Source organism: Falco peregrinus, chromosome 5, assembly GCF_023634155.1.
Source record: "Falco peregrinus isolate bFalPer1 chromosome 5, bFalPer1.pri, whole genome shotgun sequence".
NCBI classification, from domain to species: Eukaryota; Metazoa; Chordata; class Aves; order Falconiformes; family Falconidae; genus Falco; species Falco peregrinus.
In genome coordinates, this window is record NC_073725.1 from 14925971 (window position 1) to 14940124 (window position 14154).

General features: G+C 40.9%; 2 protein-coding genes across 13 annotated transcripts in view; both read left to right on the plus strand.

The window, feature by feature from the left end:
• Nucleotides 1-14154, plus strand: part of METTL6 (methyltransferase 6, methylcytidine) — a 53201-nt gene that overhangs the window by 12970 nt on the left and 26077 nt on the right. For 4 of the 11 annotated variants that reach the window (XM_055805128.1, XM_055805126.1, XM_055805129.1 and 1 more), the window contains exons 7-8: nucleotides 3810-3848; nucleotides 3938-4703. The exons of 2 other annotated variants lie outside the window; for them this stretch is intronic. In XM_055805128.1, coding sequence (XP_055661103.1) covers nucleotides 3810-3848; nucleotides 3938-3969 — 71 coding nt within the window. In that variant the 3' untranslated portion in view covers nucleotides 3970-4703. Of the gene's footprint in view, nucleotides 1-3809; nucleotides 3849-3932; nucleotides 5959-5993; nucleotides 6041-14154 lie in introns of those variants that run through there. 5 more of the 11 variants (XM_055805127.1, XM_055805125.1, XM_005242252.4 and 2 more) reach the window with 4 other exon arrangements.
• Nucleotides 6047-14154, plus strand: part of SH3BP5 (SH3 domain binding protein 5) — a 75543-nt gene continuing 67435 nt past the window's right edge. For both annotated transcript variants that reach the window (XM_027793576.2, XM_055805124.1), the window contains exon 1: nucleotides 6047-6198. In XM_027793576.2, coding sequence (XP_027649377.1) covers nucleotides 6154-6198 — 45 coding nt within the window. In that variant the 5' untranslated portion in view covers nucleotides 6047-6153. The remainder of the gene's footprint in view (nucleotides 6199-14154) is intronic.

The following is a 14154-nucleotide window of genomic DNA, read 5'->3' on the forward strand; positions in this document are numbered from 1 at the left end:
AAGCATCATCAGCCAACTGCAAAACATGAAGCCTTGGTCTCATAGGAGAAAACTGGTATATGTGCTTTTTTTTCTTTTCTTGATCTGTTATAGAGTGTATACATCTGAATATATTGAGAGATACAAGTTACCAATTAGGAAATGTTTTACTGGAAAAGTTATTTGAAAAAAAAATAATATATTTGGAGAGGATATCAATGTTGAGCATCAATATGGGAAGGAAAAAAGGTAATATTGTGTTTAAGCTTCTGGGAAAAAAGAAGTTTTCTGAGCCTCAGAGGCAAGTGATGACGTGCAATTAAATGAGTTGTTCATCTAAAAGGTGAAATTTTGGGAATGAAAGCCTGCAGCTTCCAAAACTAGGCTGAAGTTGCAGGCAGTCAGAAAGGCAACATCTAATTGTGTGTGATATTAGTAATACACACAAGACTATCTGGGAAGCAGAATTTTATATTGGAAAGGTAGTGTTAAGATACAGTTAGTGAAAATAGGTGAGTCTTTGTTTATGGATTTTTACCTTCCATAGTGTAGCTATGATGAATTTTTCACTGGTTGTGCTTCTTGTTATTAGGAAAGACTGTGAGCCATTGCAAACATTTGGGAGCAAACATTTACTAGTTATACATTCTGCAGAATGGCCCTTGGGTGCAGTAGGTTCAGGATATGAGTATGTTTGCACTCTGTATTTGTAATCTGAGTTCATTTATTAGAACAAAGGCAGATGGTGAGCCTACACAGTGGGGAGGCACACAGAGGATTGCTTGGAAAGATAAAAGCTATTAGCCAGGTAAGATGTTCCATTAGAGAACCTTTTTCATTCCAGCTTCCCAGGCTGATGTGCACCATTCATTGTGTTTGCAGTGGGGAGAAAATACTGCTGCTGTGAAACCAGGGAAGACAAGGGCACAAGCAAAAGATTATGTGATTCTTCCAAACGACTAGTGATTTGGTGTACTTTGACTTTAAGTGATTCTGTTTGGGAACATTTACCTGCTTTTTCAGTAAGACTTAGGTCTCTTCCTTGGAAAGTTCAGTTGCTTTTGAAGGTCTTTACCGAGGACAGAGGTGTAACCAATGCATGCTTGTAGAATACATGAAGTGAGAGATTTGGAAAGGCATCTGTGTGACTGAAAATATAAATCCAGGTTTGTTTGTCTCCCTTGACTTGTAAGAAGCTTTATACCTCACTGTCACTTCAGTGCTTTTTCAGGGTTTCTATTCTGGGGTATCTGTGCTGTCTTGTCTTTATTTAAGCTAGATGTGCCATATCAACTCCTTAGCTTAGGATTCTGATGCCTGTAGTATCTAGAAAACTTAGAATGCAAACAACAGGGTAGTTTGTAGTGGAAGTCAGAGAGCAGACGAGTCACAGCCTGCCTACTGTCTAGGGTCCACTCAGTATTTTTAATACAGTCAACCTCTCTGGACCCTTGGATTTCTGTAGTAAACTCTGAATAGCAGAGAAGCTGCTCTTCAATGGGGTAATGATATCTTCATGCATATGGGATTCTTTTGCATCTGAAACTTAGGCTTTTTTTTGTTGGCTTTTTTCTTATTTTGGTATGAAAGATGACAATTGGAATTTTTGTCATCCAGTGGAAGCCTCTTTCTCTTAAATGTATCAGACCTGTTGCTGTTTTGCTAAAATCGGAGTGTGCAAAAGCAGGATGGAAGAGGATGGAGGAGGAGGAGGAGAGTTGTTTTTTCACAAATACAATAAATGTTCTGTTCTACTTGTTTTATTAGCAAAGCAAATTTCATAGGAACAGAAAAATACTTTGAAGAAGCCACAAAACCTTTACATTTTTTTCTTAACTGCCCTCAGAAAGATATTTTCAAGGATGCTGTTTCATGTCCTTTAGGACTTGGCCCTAGGGAACATCCCATTTGTAACTTCTTGTCTGGATGAATGTGAGTCACTTGTTGGAAGTTGAATATGCAGATGTTCTGGACTCTCCACCTGATGCAGTAGCATGCTCTCTTTGCTCTACAGTGTATGCCACTAAAGACTTTTGCTGGCTTTCGATCAGCTTCCAGTAACAGTTTCAGGCTTTTTTTTTTGATTTTCAAAGCAGCTAATAAATGAAGGATCAGCAGCCATCTCTATATTCTTGATCTGTACTCAGCTGGGACATGACAGCCAAGAGAAAGACTGTTAGAAATAAGAACAGAACTCAGAAGAGAGAAGAACCCACTTTGAAGTAAACTGAAACAATCAAGCTTATACAGAGCCAGAATGTATTTTAGAAATACTGAAAAATCTTCCTCTTACAGACTTTCCTCTATACAAAATACTAGCCTGCCCTATTACACAAGGGATCCTTTCCAAGCCACTAAATAAAGGTTTTTTAAAAAGAACATAACTGAACCCTAAAGGAAAAGAAAATACCACAAGCAGACACTACAACATGAACCGCATATAACTCTTAAAGTAGGGCAGTGATGTTCTCAATAGCCCAGACCAGTTGTCAACTGGTACTGGTGGTGAGAGCTTTAACCTTGATTCCATAATGCACAGTTTATACTTCATTTGTACAGACTGCTTATGAGAGCTTTTTGTCTGATTTGGTCACCAATAGTAGATCAGTGAGATAGAGTGATTTTTGCGGTTATAACAGATCTTAAGATGTGTTAGTACTTCTGTAAAAGAAAGGCTTCTTATGAATGACTAATGAATTGGAGGAGCAACATGGTTTGTTCATGTGCCAGGCTAGCCTATCATTTGGCAGGAAATGCGGTGTCAGGCAGCATTTTGTAGTACTGCAATAAAAATCCAAAGATGAATATCCTTAAAATATTAATAAAGCCGTTTTCAAAAATTTAAAGAGAGGAGCTAGAATGTGCCTGGCATGCTCAAAAAGCATGCAAGTAAAACTGTGGCTGCAACAGTGGCATTATTTGAATTTAAATAACAAAGCTGAAGATTGCGATGCCAGACTTTGCTCCAGGGACACTCAAATGATTTTGCAGCACAGGTAGCACTAGTGTTACTGTCTATTTATGTGGTGAAATGGTTTTGTTTCATGTAGCCTTGTAGAGACTTGGGAATATGTTACTGTTGAGTACATTCACAATATAAGTATTGAGGCATAAATATGAGTAAAGTATGAGAAACTTGCTTTTGTGGCTTGATTTGACATTTCTTGGAGCCTTTAACATCGTATGTCCTTACTTTAGCAAAGTTTTTGTCACTATTGATTTTTATGGTGTATGGGTTCAATATCACAGGAGGTGGAAAGAAATATAAAGTGCTGAAATGGTGGATTGCACTAGACCACAGGGGAGTTTCTGAAACCAGGTTGAATGAAGCCCAAATATCAAGTTTAACATATGACATCTTCCAAAGAGGATTCTTTTGAGCAAACCCATTTTAAAATGTTCTCTGCGTGCTTATTGTGTCAATATCTGGAAACCTGTGAATGGGATGCCATTGTTCTGGGTGCTATAGACAGAGAGTAAGACAATCCCTGTCCTAAAAACTGTAACCATTCAGTTATGCAAGATGGGTAAGAAGAGGAAGAAAGGGAATCCCATTTGTGATAAGACATAGAAATTAGTATTTTCCCAGCTTCAAATTTAAATTACTGTGAAAATGGGACTGAAGAAATTATTTACCATATCGTGGTTCAGTATCTAAATAGCAAGCCATCTTGCTGCAGAGCAGATCCTCTGTTAATGAGAGGTAGTAGCTCTGATGTAAGAAAACATTGTTCCTGCATGTCTTATCACTGCAGTTTGAAAGACAAGGGTATCGCTCCCAACCTGCTGTTGTTTCCTGAGTGATTTCAAGCTTTGTCTCTCATTTTCAGCCTCACAGGGGAGAGGGAAGAATCTTGGAGTGAAAAATGGTATGTAAGAAACCAGTAGCTACATTTAGTGTGAGAGTTCGGAGTCATCTTATTTTCCTACTGCTATAACCAAGTTTTTCAAAGTCTAGGAGATGAAGAGGCAACCACAAATCATCCTTGAAAAGGGAAACTGTGTAAAAGGGCAACGCTGGAAGATACTTTCACAGATTGGAAATGGACATGTTAGAAGGTTTCTGCCAAAGGCAATGGGAAAGCTTCGACTGACTTCCTTGAGAGTTGTTGCAACTTTAAGATGGCAAAGGGGATCTCACTTTAGGATGGGAGATCTAATGCATCGCTCCCCTTGCTGACCTTTGATGCTGGGGAAGAAGGATCCACTGATACAGTCAGACTTCATCATAAAAACTGATGAAGTGGGTACTAAAAATCCATGAGATAGAGCAGGGTGGGGGGTGTGGTGGTATTGGGCAGGGAGGAGAAAGAGATGTAAAAGTGCCTTGATAAGGGATAATAAATATTTTTGTTTAAAACAGTAGCATTTCAGTTAGTTGCATGGTGCCAGGAGCAGGCACTGTAATAAAAATGGTAATGTGTTACAAGAAGTGGCAGTGCTGTTCTTTGCCTGATCTCTCCTGTCTTTTCAGTCTGTTCCTGGTCAAAACACAGCGCATCCAACCCTTGTGGAGTCTGTAAGGAGGTTGGAGAGCTGGTGATGCCTGTGTTTGGCACCCTGCTGATTTATAGCATAAATCCTTTTATATTTGATAGTTTTAGTGCAACCTTGTCTTCCACTACTCTTTGAAGCCTGGGTACAGAGGAAACACGGGTTTTAAAAAAGAAACTGACCTGACAAAGGAAGGAAAGTCTGTTGGTTTTGGTTAGCAAAGTGTGAGACTGACATGATATATGTTTCTTGAGTAAGGGTAATATTAGGTATTGTTTGCAATGCAGTGAAAAAGGAATAGCTTCTCTTAACATTAGCTGTACTGTAAAATAACTTTCTACCCTCTAGACTGTCTACTTTGTCAAGCTCTTATTTGGTCTTGTTGGAGGCTTAGTCTCATGTTTTATGCATAAATATGAATCTGTTACCATGAAATTACTTATTGGTGCAAAAGTTGAATAATTTTTTTCCTCTGCCCTGCTGCATAGGTACAGTTTGACTAAAAAGGGTAAAGGAAGGGTGTTTGTGATTTTGTTCACAAGATGGCACTAGCTGCTAACCAGTATTACCTTCCTTTTAACCCTAGCACTGAATTATCTAAATCTTTAACCCAGTGGTAGGAAGAACTGGTAATGATTAACTATAGACAAGACAGCTAGAGTTTTTTCTCCTATGCAGTTAAGTCATCTTCATCTACTTAAATAGCCCTTAGATCTTGAAGAAAGAAAACAGTTTTGAAAGAAGAAAATACAGTTGCATCTGAGAGATACTTGTTATTTAGAGGGAATGTTCTCAGCACTATTTGAGGGAGAGTAGGTGAAATACTGTTACTGTTAATGGTAGCTGGGATCCTAAGTGCCTCTATTCATGAGGCAATAATTTGTTGCACTGACAACTTGCAGTTTGTTTCTGTTTAATCTGAGTCCCGCTAAACTGTTACTTTAGAAACTGCAGTGACTTAAGGTACAGGTTTCATAATGCAGTGCCCTAATGCAGTATTTTTAACTCCTCAAAATTATTAGACAAATATCTGTTTATATGAACTGCTCCCATTTTCTTCCTACTTCTTTTGTTTTGTAGATTAGCTGCTTTCCAGTTGAGCAGCCACTCAAGCGGAGCTGCATAAGGTACACATGACCAGAGAGGCTGTATCTGTCATTAATTACTGTGTGAAGTTGGCTGTAATTTAGTTTGCCATTTTACAGTTTCTCCTACTTTAATAATCCCCATTTTGTCTCCAGCAAGCCATCTTCATTTCAAGGGAAAGAGGAAGAATAGAATAAAAATACATTTACATCTTGGTGGGTATATATCTCACTTTAAACATTGTGTTTCTAGTATAATCCACTAATAAGCTACATGTAAAATTGCCTCAACTGCATTTTATGCAATAGTAATTCTTTTGGATATTAAATATTTGAATTAGTGTAAATGCTGATTATCTGCCCATGCAGAAACAGATTTGTAAAAGTGCAGGTCTTCTCCTTACCTTTCTTATACTTTCCCTTCCGTTTGTTTAGGACTGATTTATCCTTGCTTTTTGCACAAATGAGTGGGACCTGCTGACCCCGAAATAAAGAGCTCCAGGGAAAGGCTTCTTGGAGTGAAACCTGTCACTAAGCAAAGCACAGAGGCTGTATCCTAGATGGTTCCTTCCCAGCAACTGGATGATAGGCAGAAATGGAGCAGGCTGAGAGCTGCTTTTTCCTACTTCCCAGGACAGTGGTGAGTGGGACTAATGGGTGTGTTCAGCCCAGGAGAAAAGTTGCAAAGGACTCATCCCACAGGCAGCCTTTTCGGGCACAGTTCTTTCCTGTCCCCTCTCCAAGCAGTGTGTCTATCTACTAAGTCATCTTGTGGGCTTTCTTGCTCAGAGCCTTCTTATTTATTACCAAGGGCCTGATCCTACAAAATGCCATTAATGTGCCCTTAATTTCTACTGACTTCCATGGAGGGGCTCACAGCATCCCACAGGTTTGGGCCTTGAGACGTTTCAGGAAAAAGTTGATGGGTAACTGCAATGGGGGTTTTTAAATGACTACTAATAGTGTGGTATTGGAGTCCTAGCATATGATATTATTTGTCCTTCCCAGTCCTCCAAAGTTGTCCTGATTTCCATTGTGTAGAAGTAATAACTGGCCTACCACTTTCTCTCTAAATAGCCAGTGATCAAAAAGAAAATGTGTCATTGTTCTGTCAACATTCATGTGTCTGTACAGGCTGAGAGCCCAGCAGACCCAGAGAAAGCACCAGCTCAGTGTACTGGTGTAGCTGGGCAGGACAAGAAGTCTTCCTCTTCTTGTTAACACAGGCTGCTGGAGCGTCACAGAACCATGGGAGTGTGAAGCTTCCCCATTTAGGTCAGGATTGTGTTCAGCCTTGGCATCTCTTTTCAGTAGACACTGAAACAGCAGTGGAGCAGGGATGTTGAGCAGTACCCTGGGTTGTGGTGTTTCTGTTGACAGGTTGGTCTGTGTCACTGCCTGTGGCTCTGAGGAGCCATGACCAACTCACAAGGGAGAAGGATGAGACTGGATACTTGCATTTCATAGTGCTTGCACCAAAGCAGGTGTTCAGAGCCAACAGCCATACAGCCTGCAAGAGGGGTCCTAAAGCTGACATCTGCCCTTGTTGCACAATCGTGACACAAACTTATTGAGGCTGCATCCAATACATAACAGAGCTAGAGACAACACTGTAACCCTAACCTTCCTACTCCCCACCTCTCCAGCACTTTCTAGCACCAGGCGGGAGAGTAGAATCACTTGGAAAATTTGTGTCCAGGATGTGCAGTGCTTTGCTCAGCTCCCAGCCATGCATCCTTCCTTGCCACGTTCCCAGCGTGAAACTGGGAACAAAAGGCATCCAGAGGCCTACAGAGCAGTCGCTCCCTCCTCTCTTCTCAGAAATTGAATGGAAGCATTACTGTTCTGTGTTGGAACTAATCGGTAGTCACAGCTCCCTCTGACAGTGTGCTGAAGCGTGGTACCCTTGAGAAACCATGGCACAAGCAGTTGGAATTGGATGCTGCATTATGCGGTGGCTTACGTTGTGCCAGGCTAAGCAATTAGGGCTCCTCCACTGAATAAAGCAAACTGTGGCCAGGCTTCTTGGCAGTGTATGACTATTGTATGGCAGATGGTACACGGAGTATAATGGACTAAGAAAATACTCAGAGTGGGGAAAATGTCACAGCTAAAAATGCCGCCACAGCTGACGTTCTCTGGAAAAACAGAGGACAACTGAAAAAGCCTTTTATACAGACAGTTGGGTAGCAGCAAAAATGAAGACTGTCATGAGATATTTTTTTATTCTCCCATTCTGAATTAGTCCATGTCTCTCAGACTTGTGAGGCAAGCTTCACCCTCCATGACATTAACCAAACAAAGATAAGAGGGGAGAGTGGGGTTTTTCGTTTTGTTTTTAACAAGGAAGTACAGAATGAAAATGCAAAGTAAGGTACCAGCTTTTTTCATCAGTGGCGTTAACATTAGTCCTTGATGAATTGCCATATGCTGACTGGCATCTAAGGCAAAGCAATCTGAGAAAGATTATTACTAGAGAACGTAAGACTGACCAGTTATATCAATCATTTGTAATTTGCAAAGCAGAGGAAAACATTGAGATCAGTTTATGGAATTTATGAAGGCTGAACAACTTACCAGTACTGTGGAGGTACTAGAAAACGAGAACTACAGACTACAAGTAAGATCTAACACAGAAAGGCGTGCCAGAACTCAACTGGATTCTCAAGAAAAAAAAGGTGGTGAAAGACTGTGGTGAGCGTTGTGAGCCAATACAACGCAGCATTTGAAAGAGAGCTACAAGAACACCTGTAGGTTGTATTATTTGCTAGTGGCAGCATTGAGCATAGGTTGGACTGGAGGATAGTGAGCTTCAGGAAGGAAGGCAAAGTGGGTGATGTCGCAGCTAAAGCTATATAGACTAATCTCCCCTAAAGCAAATAGGACCCCTTTTGGCAAGAGTTAGCCAGTGGGGCACCAACTGATAGAACATCAGAAATAGGAATATCAACATTGAAACAGTGCTGATAAGGCTTGATAAAGCCTAAGTGATGATGGTAAGAGATGTGAACTATCTTGGTAAGTTGTGGGTGGGCACTATTAGAATTTTCAGGGGGTTTGAGAGGAGAGGACAGTAATTGTTATGGGAATCTGGGACTTGCCTAGCTGTTTGTCTGATGGATATGTCCATGTAAGAAGATAGAGGCAGGAGGCAAAAAAAAAAATAATTGAGTATGTTCACAGATCAGCAGTATTTGTAACACAGCACCAAACAGGCAGTCCAGCTGTCCCATAATTCACATCCTTGGTGAAGTTCTCTTCGCCCTGAGGCTGAAGTCTGGGGAGAGACAGGCATGTTGATTACACTAGGAATTACAAAATCAATAGGGGAGCTAATAGAATAGATACCCATTTACTCGTTTTTGTGGGAGAGGGCAAAACCCCAGAATCATCCACTTAATATATGAACCCAAAGAAATTTAATAAGCCATTTAGAAAGGGCTTATTAACATTTTTCCATGACCTAGAAGAAAAATACTTAAAGATGTCAGATATTTTTTTAAGCTTGGTGCATCAGCAAGGTTCTGAAAGATGCTTCTAGCCTAAAAAAAGCACATGCAGATATTCAGACCTCCTGTGTTCCTGTGACAATGCTTTCTCAGTCTGTAGATAAACTGCAGGACTTGCACCTGCACTTTGGTCCCCAAATGACTGAATGTTGGGATAAGCTTATTTGTGTACTGTTTTCCCTTTTCTCTCTTGAAGCCCTTGTTTTCATTCAAAAGGAGCATAGCTGTGTGGGCAGGGGGAAGAGCCAGAAAGGTCTCGGTGGCTACTCCCATGTGGCTCTGTGATGGAGCATATTCATCCTGACAGCCTTAAGTTGCCATTTGGGATTTCTTGGCACTTGAGGGATTTCACTGGAAAACACAAAGGACTATAGATGGTAAGTGGAGCAAAGGTTTATATAGAGAGCTGCTTTGGCAGCCTGAGTCACTGCATGGGTCTCCTCTCACAGACAGTTGTGAGAAAGACACTTTATTAACTGACAAGCTCTGAGTGATCAGGTGTATGCAGTGTGTGGATGCTGATGAGCACCGGCTGTGCATGGTTGGAAAGAGAAGTAGGGCTGCACCATTTGGAAGGGTCCTCTGCAGAGTCTCTTGTTGCACAGGTGTATGTGGTTGCAGCCTGCATGAGGCAGACCTCTGTTACTGCTTAGCTCAGCGTGGTTTCTGAACCAGGAAATGGAGCTCATAAACAAGTTGCCTCCTGTCCAGCCATTTTCCCCCTTTTCTGTAATGTCCTTCTTTTAAAGTCTCCTTCCCTTCAGTAACTTGACTTGCGTGACACTTTTCTCCCTTCAGTGATACAAGCTACCATGTAACTAGTATTTGCCATTTGTATGTGACAAACATTTCTCTCCTCCTCTAGTTTTATTGCCTTCAGACTGCAAATGTTTGGGGGCAGGTTTGATTTCCTGTGTGCTTATGTGGTACTTGGAACAGTGGAACCCAAATTTGGGCTGAAACTACCAGGATTTAGTCACCTGTATTCTTATTTATCATTTATAGAAGAGAAGCTCTACTGGTAAATGCTCTGGCAAAAGCACTGCTGCCGCCTCCATTGGTCCTAGTTCCTGCTGTGCCTCATTTACAAAGAGGATGTGTTGGAGGAAATTGTATTACACCCAACATGGGGTTAATTGCTCCTTATTATACCCTTATTCAACACCTCTTTGTTTTTTCTTCTGATTCCTTCTTCTATTAAGCACTAACAAAAATGTTGGGCAGTTCAGGTTATTTTTCTTTTATGAGCAGTAATAACCTTCTCTGGCTCCTTGTTACAGTGACTAGTGAGTTCAGTTTCATGTCACTTCAAGTATAGTTATGCACAGTATGTCACTCAACCTCTTCCCTTCAGCCACTTGTTCACGTCTGAGCAAGCTCTTAGGCTACTAAAGATCCTAAATTAAATTATTTGATCTGCGAGCCTACGGGTAATGCAGCCTAGTTTGTAAGGCTGCACAGAAAGAGAGGAAGCCTCTTCCATTGTAAGCTTACGTTCTGATTTCTTTCAGCCAGCTGGTGCTTGCAAATGTTTGTGCAAAGAAAATACCTCTTCTCTGCAGAGCCAGGAGGACCAGTGTGTATTTCCCAATTTTGGGTCATGTTCCCTTCAGAAAGTAGAGATGGGAGGAAAAGCAGCCCAGCTGAACAAAAGAAGTGAGAGATTTGAGGATGAGCTTCAGCTGTTTGACAAAACAGAGAAACCTGTTTTTAGTATTGGCTCTGGCCTATATGAAAAAAAGCACACAAGCTGGTGGGCTTCTTTGGTTCCAAAAACCAAAAAGTTGTGGGATCCTGTAGCTACCAAAGAAGCATGGGTAGCGCTAATTATTACCTAGAGAGTTGCTTCAGGTAAGGATCCTTACTATAACATGAACACAAACAAAAGTCAACAGTGGTGCAAAGACAACACAAGTGCTACTGCTAGGTGTGTTCTAGTCAGTTTTCTTTGTTCCTAAGAGTTACCTGGTCAGTGGGGTTTACACTGGCCAGGTAAATGTTGCCTAACTAAAAACTGGCTAGCAAATGGATAGTAGTGCCTTACATACACATGCAGTCTGTTTGGAGAAACTTAAATAGGAGCTCCTGTTTCTTTAGGCAAGGGAGGATTAAGCAGTAAAGAGTGATGGGCCAGGCTCATTAGCAGATATGTATAGCTGAGGTTGTATGCCAAGGCTAGCTAGGGCTAAATAGCTGCCAGCTGTGCTGCTCTGCAAGGTTATGGACAAGGGAGAAAATGCTGAGTTAAGCAACTGTGAAGGTATTTTGGCCACTCTTGCAGTCTGTTAAGGACATGAGAAAAAAACCAGAAGGAGGTAGGCTCTGGTTTTCCTTGAGGCTGGAGTTTCTTGGCTGTGTTTGCTTATTTTCAGCTCTTTGGTTTGTGCTCTCAGGCAGGAATGTAGCCTGAGTGTCAAACTGGACTGAGAGCTGCAGGCAGGCAGAGGTGACTCCCCTCTTCTTGTTTTCCCAAGCATCTCTAGCTGGCTCAAGGCTCTTGGTATGACATACCATACAGTAGCATGAGGCTCAAACTCTTCATATAAATGGTGATGACTGCTTACTCAGCAAGACTTGGCTTTAGCTCTCAAGAAAGCTTTCATTGTCTTGCTGTGAGTTCCTCAGGCCCCTAAAAAACTCCACATTGTTCAGCAGACCTTAAAGTAGGAAACAGACACAGTACAAGAAAGACAAAAACCCACTTTGGATACCATTAGAAGAAAAGATAAGCAAGAAGTATGGAGACAGGATTTCATGTGCAACCTCAGCTCTCTGTTCCATGCTGTCTTCCCAATATGCAGCCCACTTTCATTGTTTTCCTTTTTCTTTTTTTTCTGGGAGTCCTGGTTCAGGCTGTTTTACTACAAACTCAGTTCCCAGCCCTCTGAATGACAGAGCTTGAAACAGTGGCATAAACAAGATAGTAAGACCCTCAAAATGAGCCTGTACTGTAAATCTATTTTAAGCCATTTTGTGGGAGGAGGAGGATATTTGCTTATACTATGTAGAAGCTGCAGGATTCCCTTCCCCCATCTTGTAGCTGAAGAGGTGGGAAATGTATTTTGTTACCTGGAGTTGATGAGGGAAACCTATTTAGGATTTCTTGATTTAAAACTGCTGGACTTTTTGTGTTTTATCAGAAACATTTTATGATACTCAATGTTGTGTTTCATGTGTGTGTCTTCAATGCTTGTAGTTCTTAAAGGTGTCCTAGGTATAATGCACGTAAAATATATTCTGCGTACTGCACACATGACTGTTAGTATTTGCAGGATAGGAATCTAAGTCAGTAGACAAGTTAGAAACACGTAAGAGGAGAGATCTGCGTATCTGAGAAACCACACAGAAATGCAGACGTGAAAGTGAACTGTGTGGCAGATAAAAAGCAATCAGTATCCTTTGAACTTCTTGCTGACTTTTTATTGCTTGTCAGTCAATGTGTAACACAGCTATGAGACCCTTTCAATACATCTTTTGGAAGGAAGAGTAGGTTTAAAACTCAAATTCTGTTTCTGTCTCTGCATTTATTTTACCCTTTCCAGGCATGCAGGTGTGTGTTTCTTTGCTGTCTCTGCATGCTCGTATTGCAATCTTCCATTTCAGTCCTTGAGGCAGGGGTGGCAGCAGCAGCCTGGCTCTTGCTCAGGCTGTGGCAAGCACAGGAGGAGGTGTCTGGCAGATGATACACTTGTTCTACGCCTCTGTTTTGAAGTAGTCAATGGAATGGCTCTAGCCAACAGCCCTCCAGTTAGACCGTGTGAATTTGTGAAAATATCAATTTTAAGGGCCTGGCTGAAAACCATGGTTTAGTAGAAAAGTATTTCAGTGTGCTTGCTAAATTATTCCAGTGTAAAGAATTCTTGCAGTTCTAAGAATAACCTTTCTTTACATAGCTTAAAAAAACCCCTACTGTTCCTTTTTCACTTTTTTTCAAGCAGTTTCTCTTTGTAAACTATAGAATACAGCTTTCTTGGAGAAAGTGTTCCTATTTTTCTACTGAGTAGAAGGATCAGTGTTCTTTGTGGTGAAATCAAGCTGTAAATATGTAACTACTAAAAGCTTAAAGTTTCTTTTTTGCATGAGAAAGCAAATTCAGGTGAGGAGTCCAAATTTCAAAGTTTTCTTTATGTACGTTTATTGTAAGTTCTAAAGTTTAGGATTGTGGAGAAGTAGGAGGATATGGACTAATAACAATTCAGAGGAGACTTCTGAGGTCTGAATTTGACTTTCATTGCCAATGTCCAAGTTCCTAAAGTTTTGCTTGTTTTTAAGTCATTTATTTACTTTGTCTGTAGCCAAATAATCATAAAATTGGGATAAAGGTTTGCCACAGATCTGTTACCAGAGTGGTTCCATCAGAGCCTGATTACAGTAATTTTTAAAATCAGATCCTGTAAGTGAAGTCTGAAGTGTGTTTTCACCAGGATATAAAGCAGCACTTTACTGAAGAGGAATTGATCTGACACTGTACACTAGGATACCAACTAGGAATAAATTCTCACTGTAAAAGCACAAGGAAGAGTGGGTGGAAGGTTGTACATCTTTTTAAAAAACCCTTTTTACAGTCATGTTAATCTTACAGTATGACTCACAGAATATACAGTATTTTAAACACAGGCTTTTGGGTGTGGGGAAAGTGCCCCTGAAAATGAGCTGTAATCAGTGAAAGGGTGCTGTGCTGCTGTGCTCCAGCAATTAGATGCTGTTAAGTGTTAATGCAATGCATTTCTTCTAGGTGGTGTAATATGGAGAATTTTTGTACCCATTTATGTATTTTTGGTGGCAGGCCTGTGTCCTGCCAAAACAGCTGCAGTTGCTTAAACCCTGTGTAAGTGGTATCATTAGCTTAAAAGGAGCTTAGAATGATGTTGCTGTTTCCCATGTGGGTGTAAGGTCAGATCCATCTTGTACATCCTGCATGAGACTTAAGTATGTGAGTCAGGCATGTTCTGCTGCGTTGCCTTCATCTCCAGCCTTCTGTGTGACTGAGGTGGAGGAGAGGCCACAGTGTTCTGGCGTAGCTGGGGTAGGTTTTGGGGCCCAGGGGACCTGTTGCTGGAAGGTGATTTTGTATCAGTAGCTTTGTA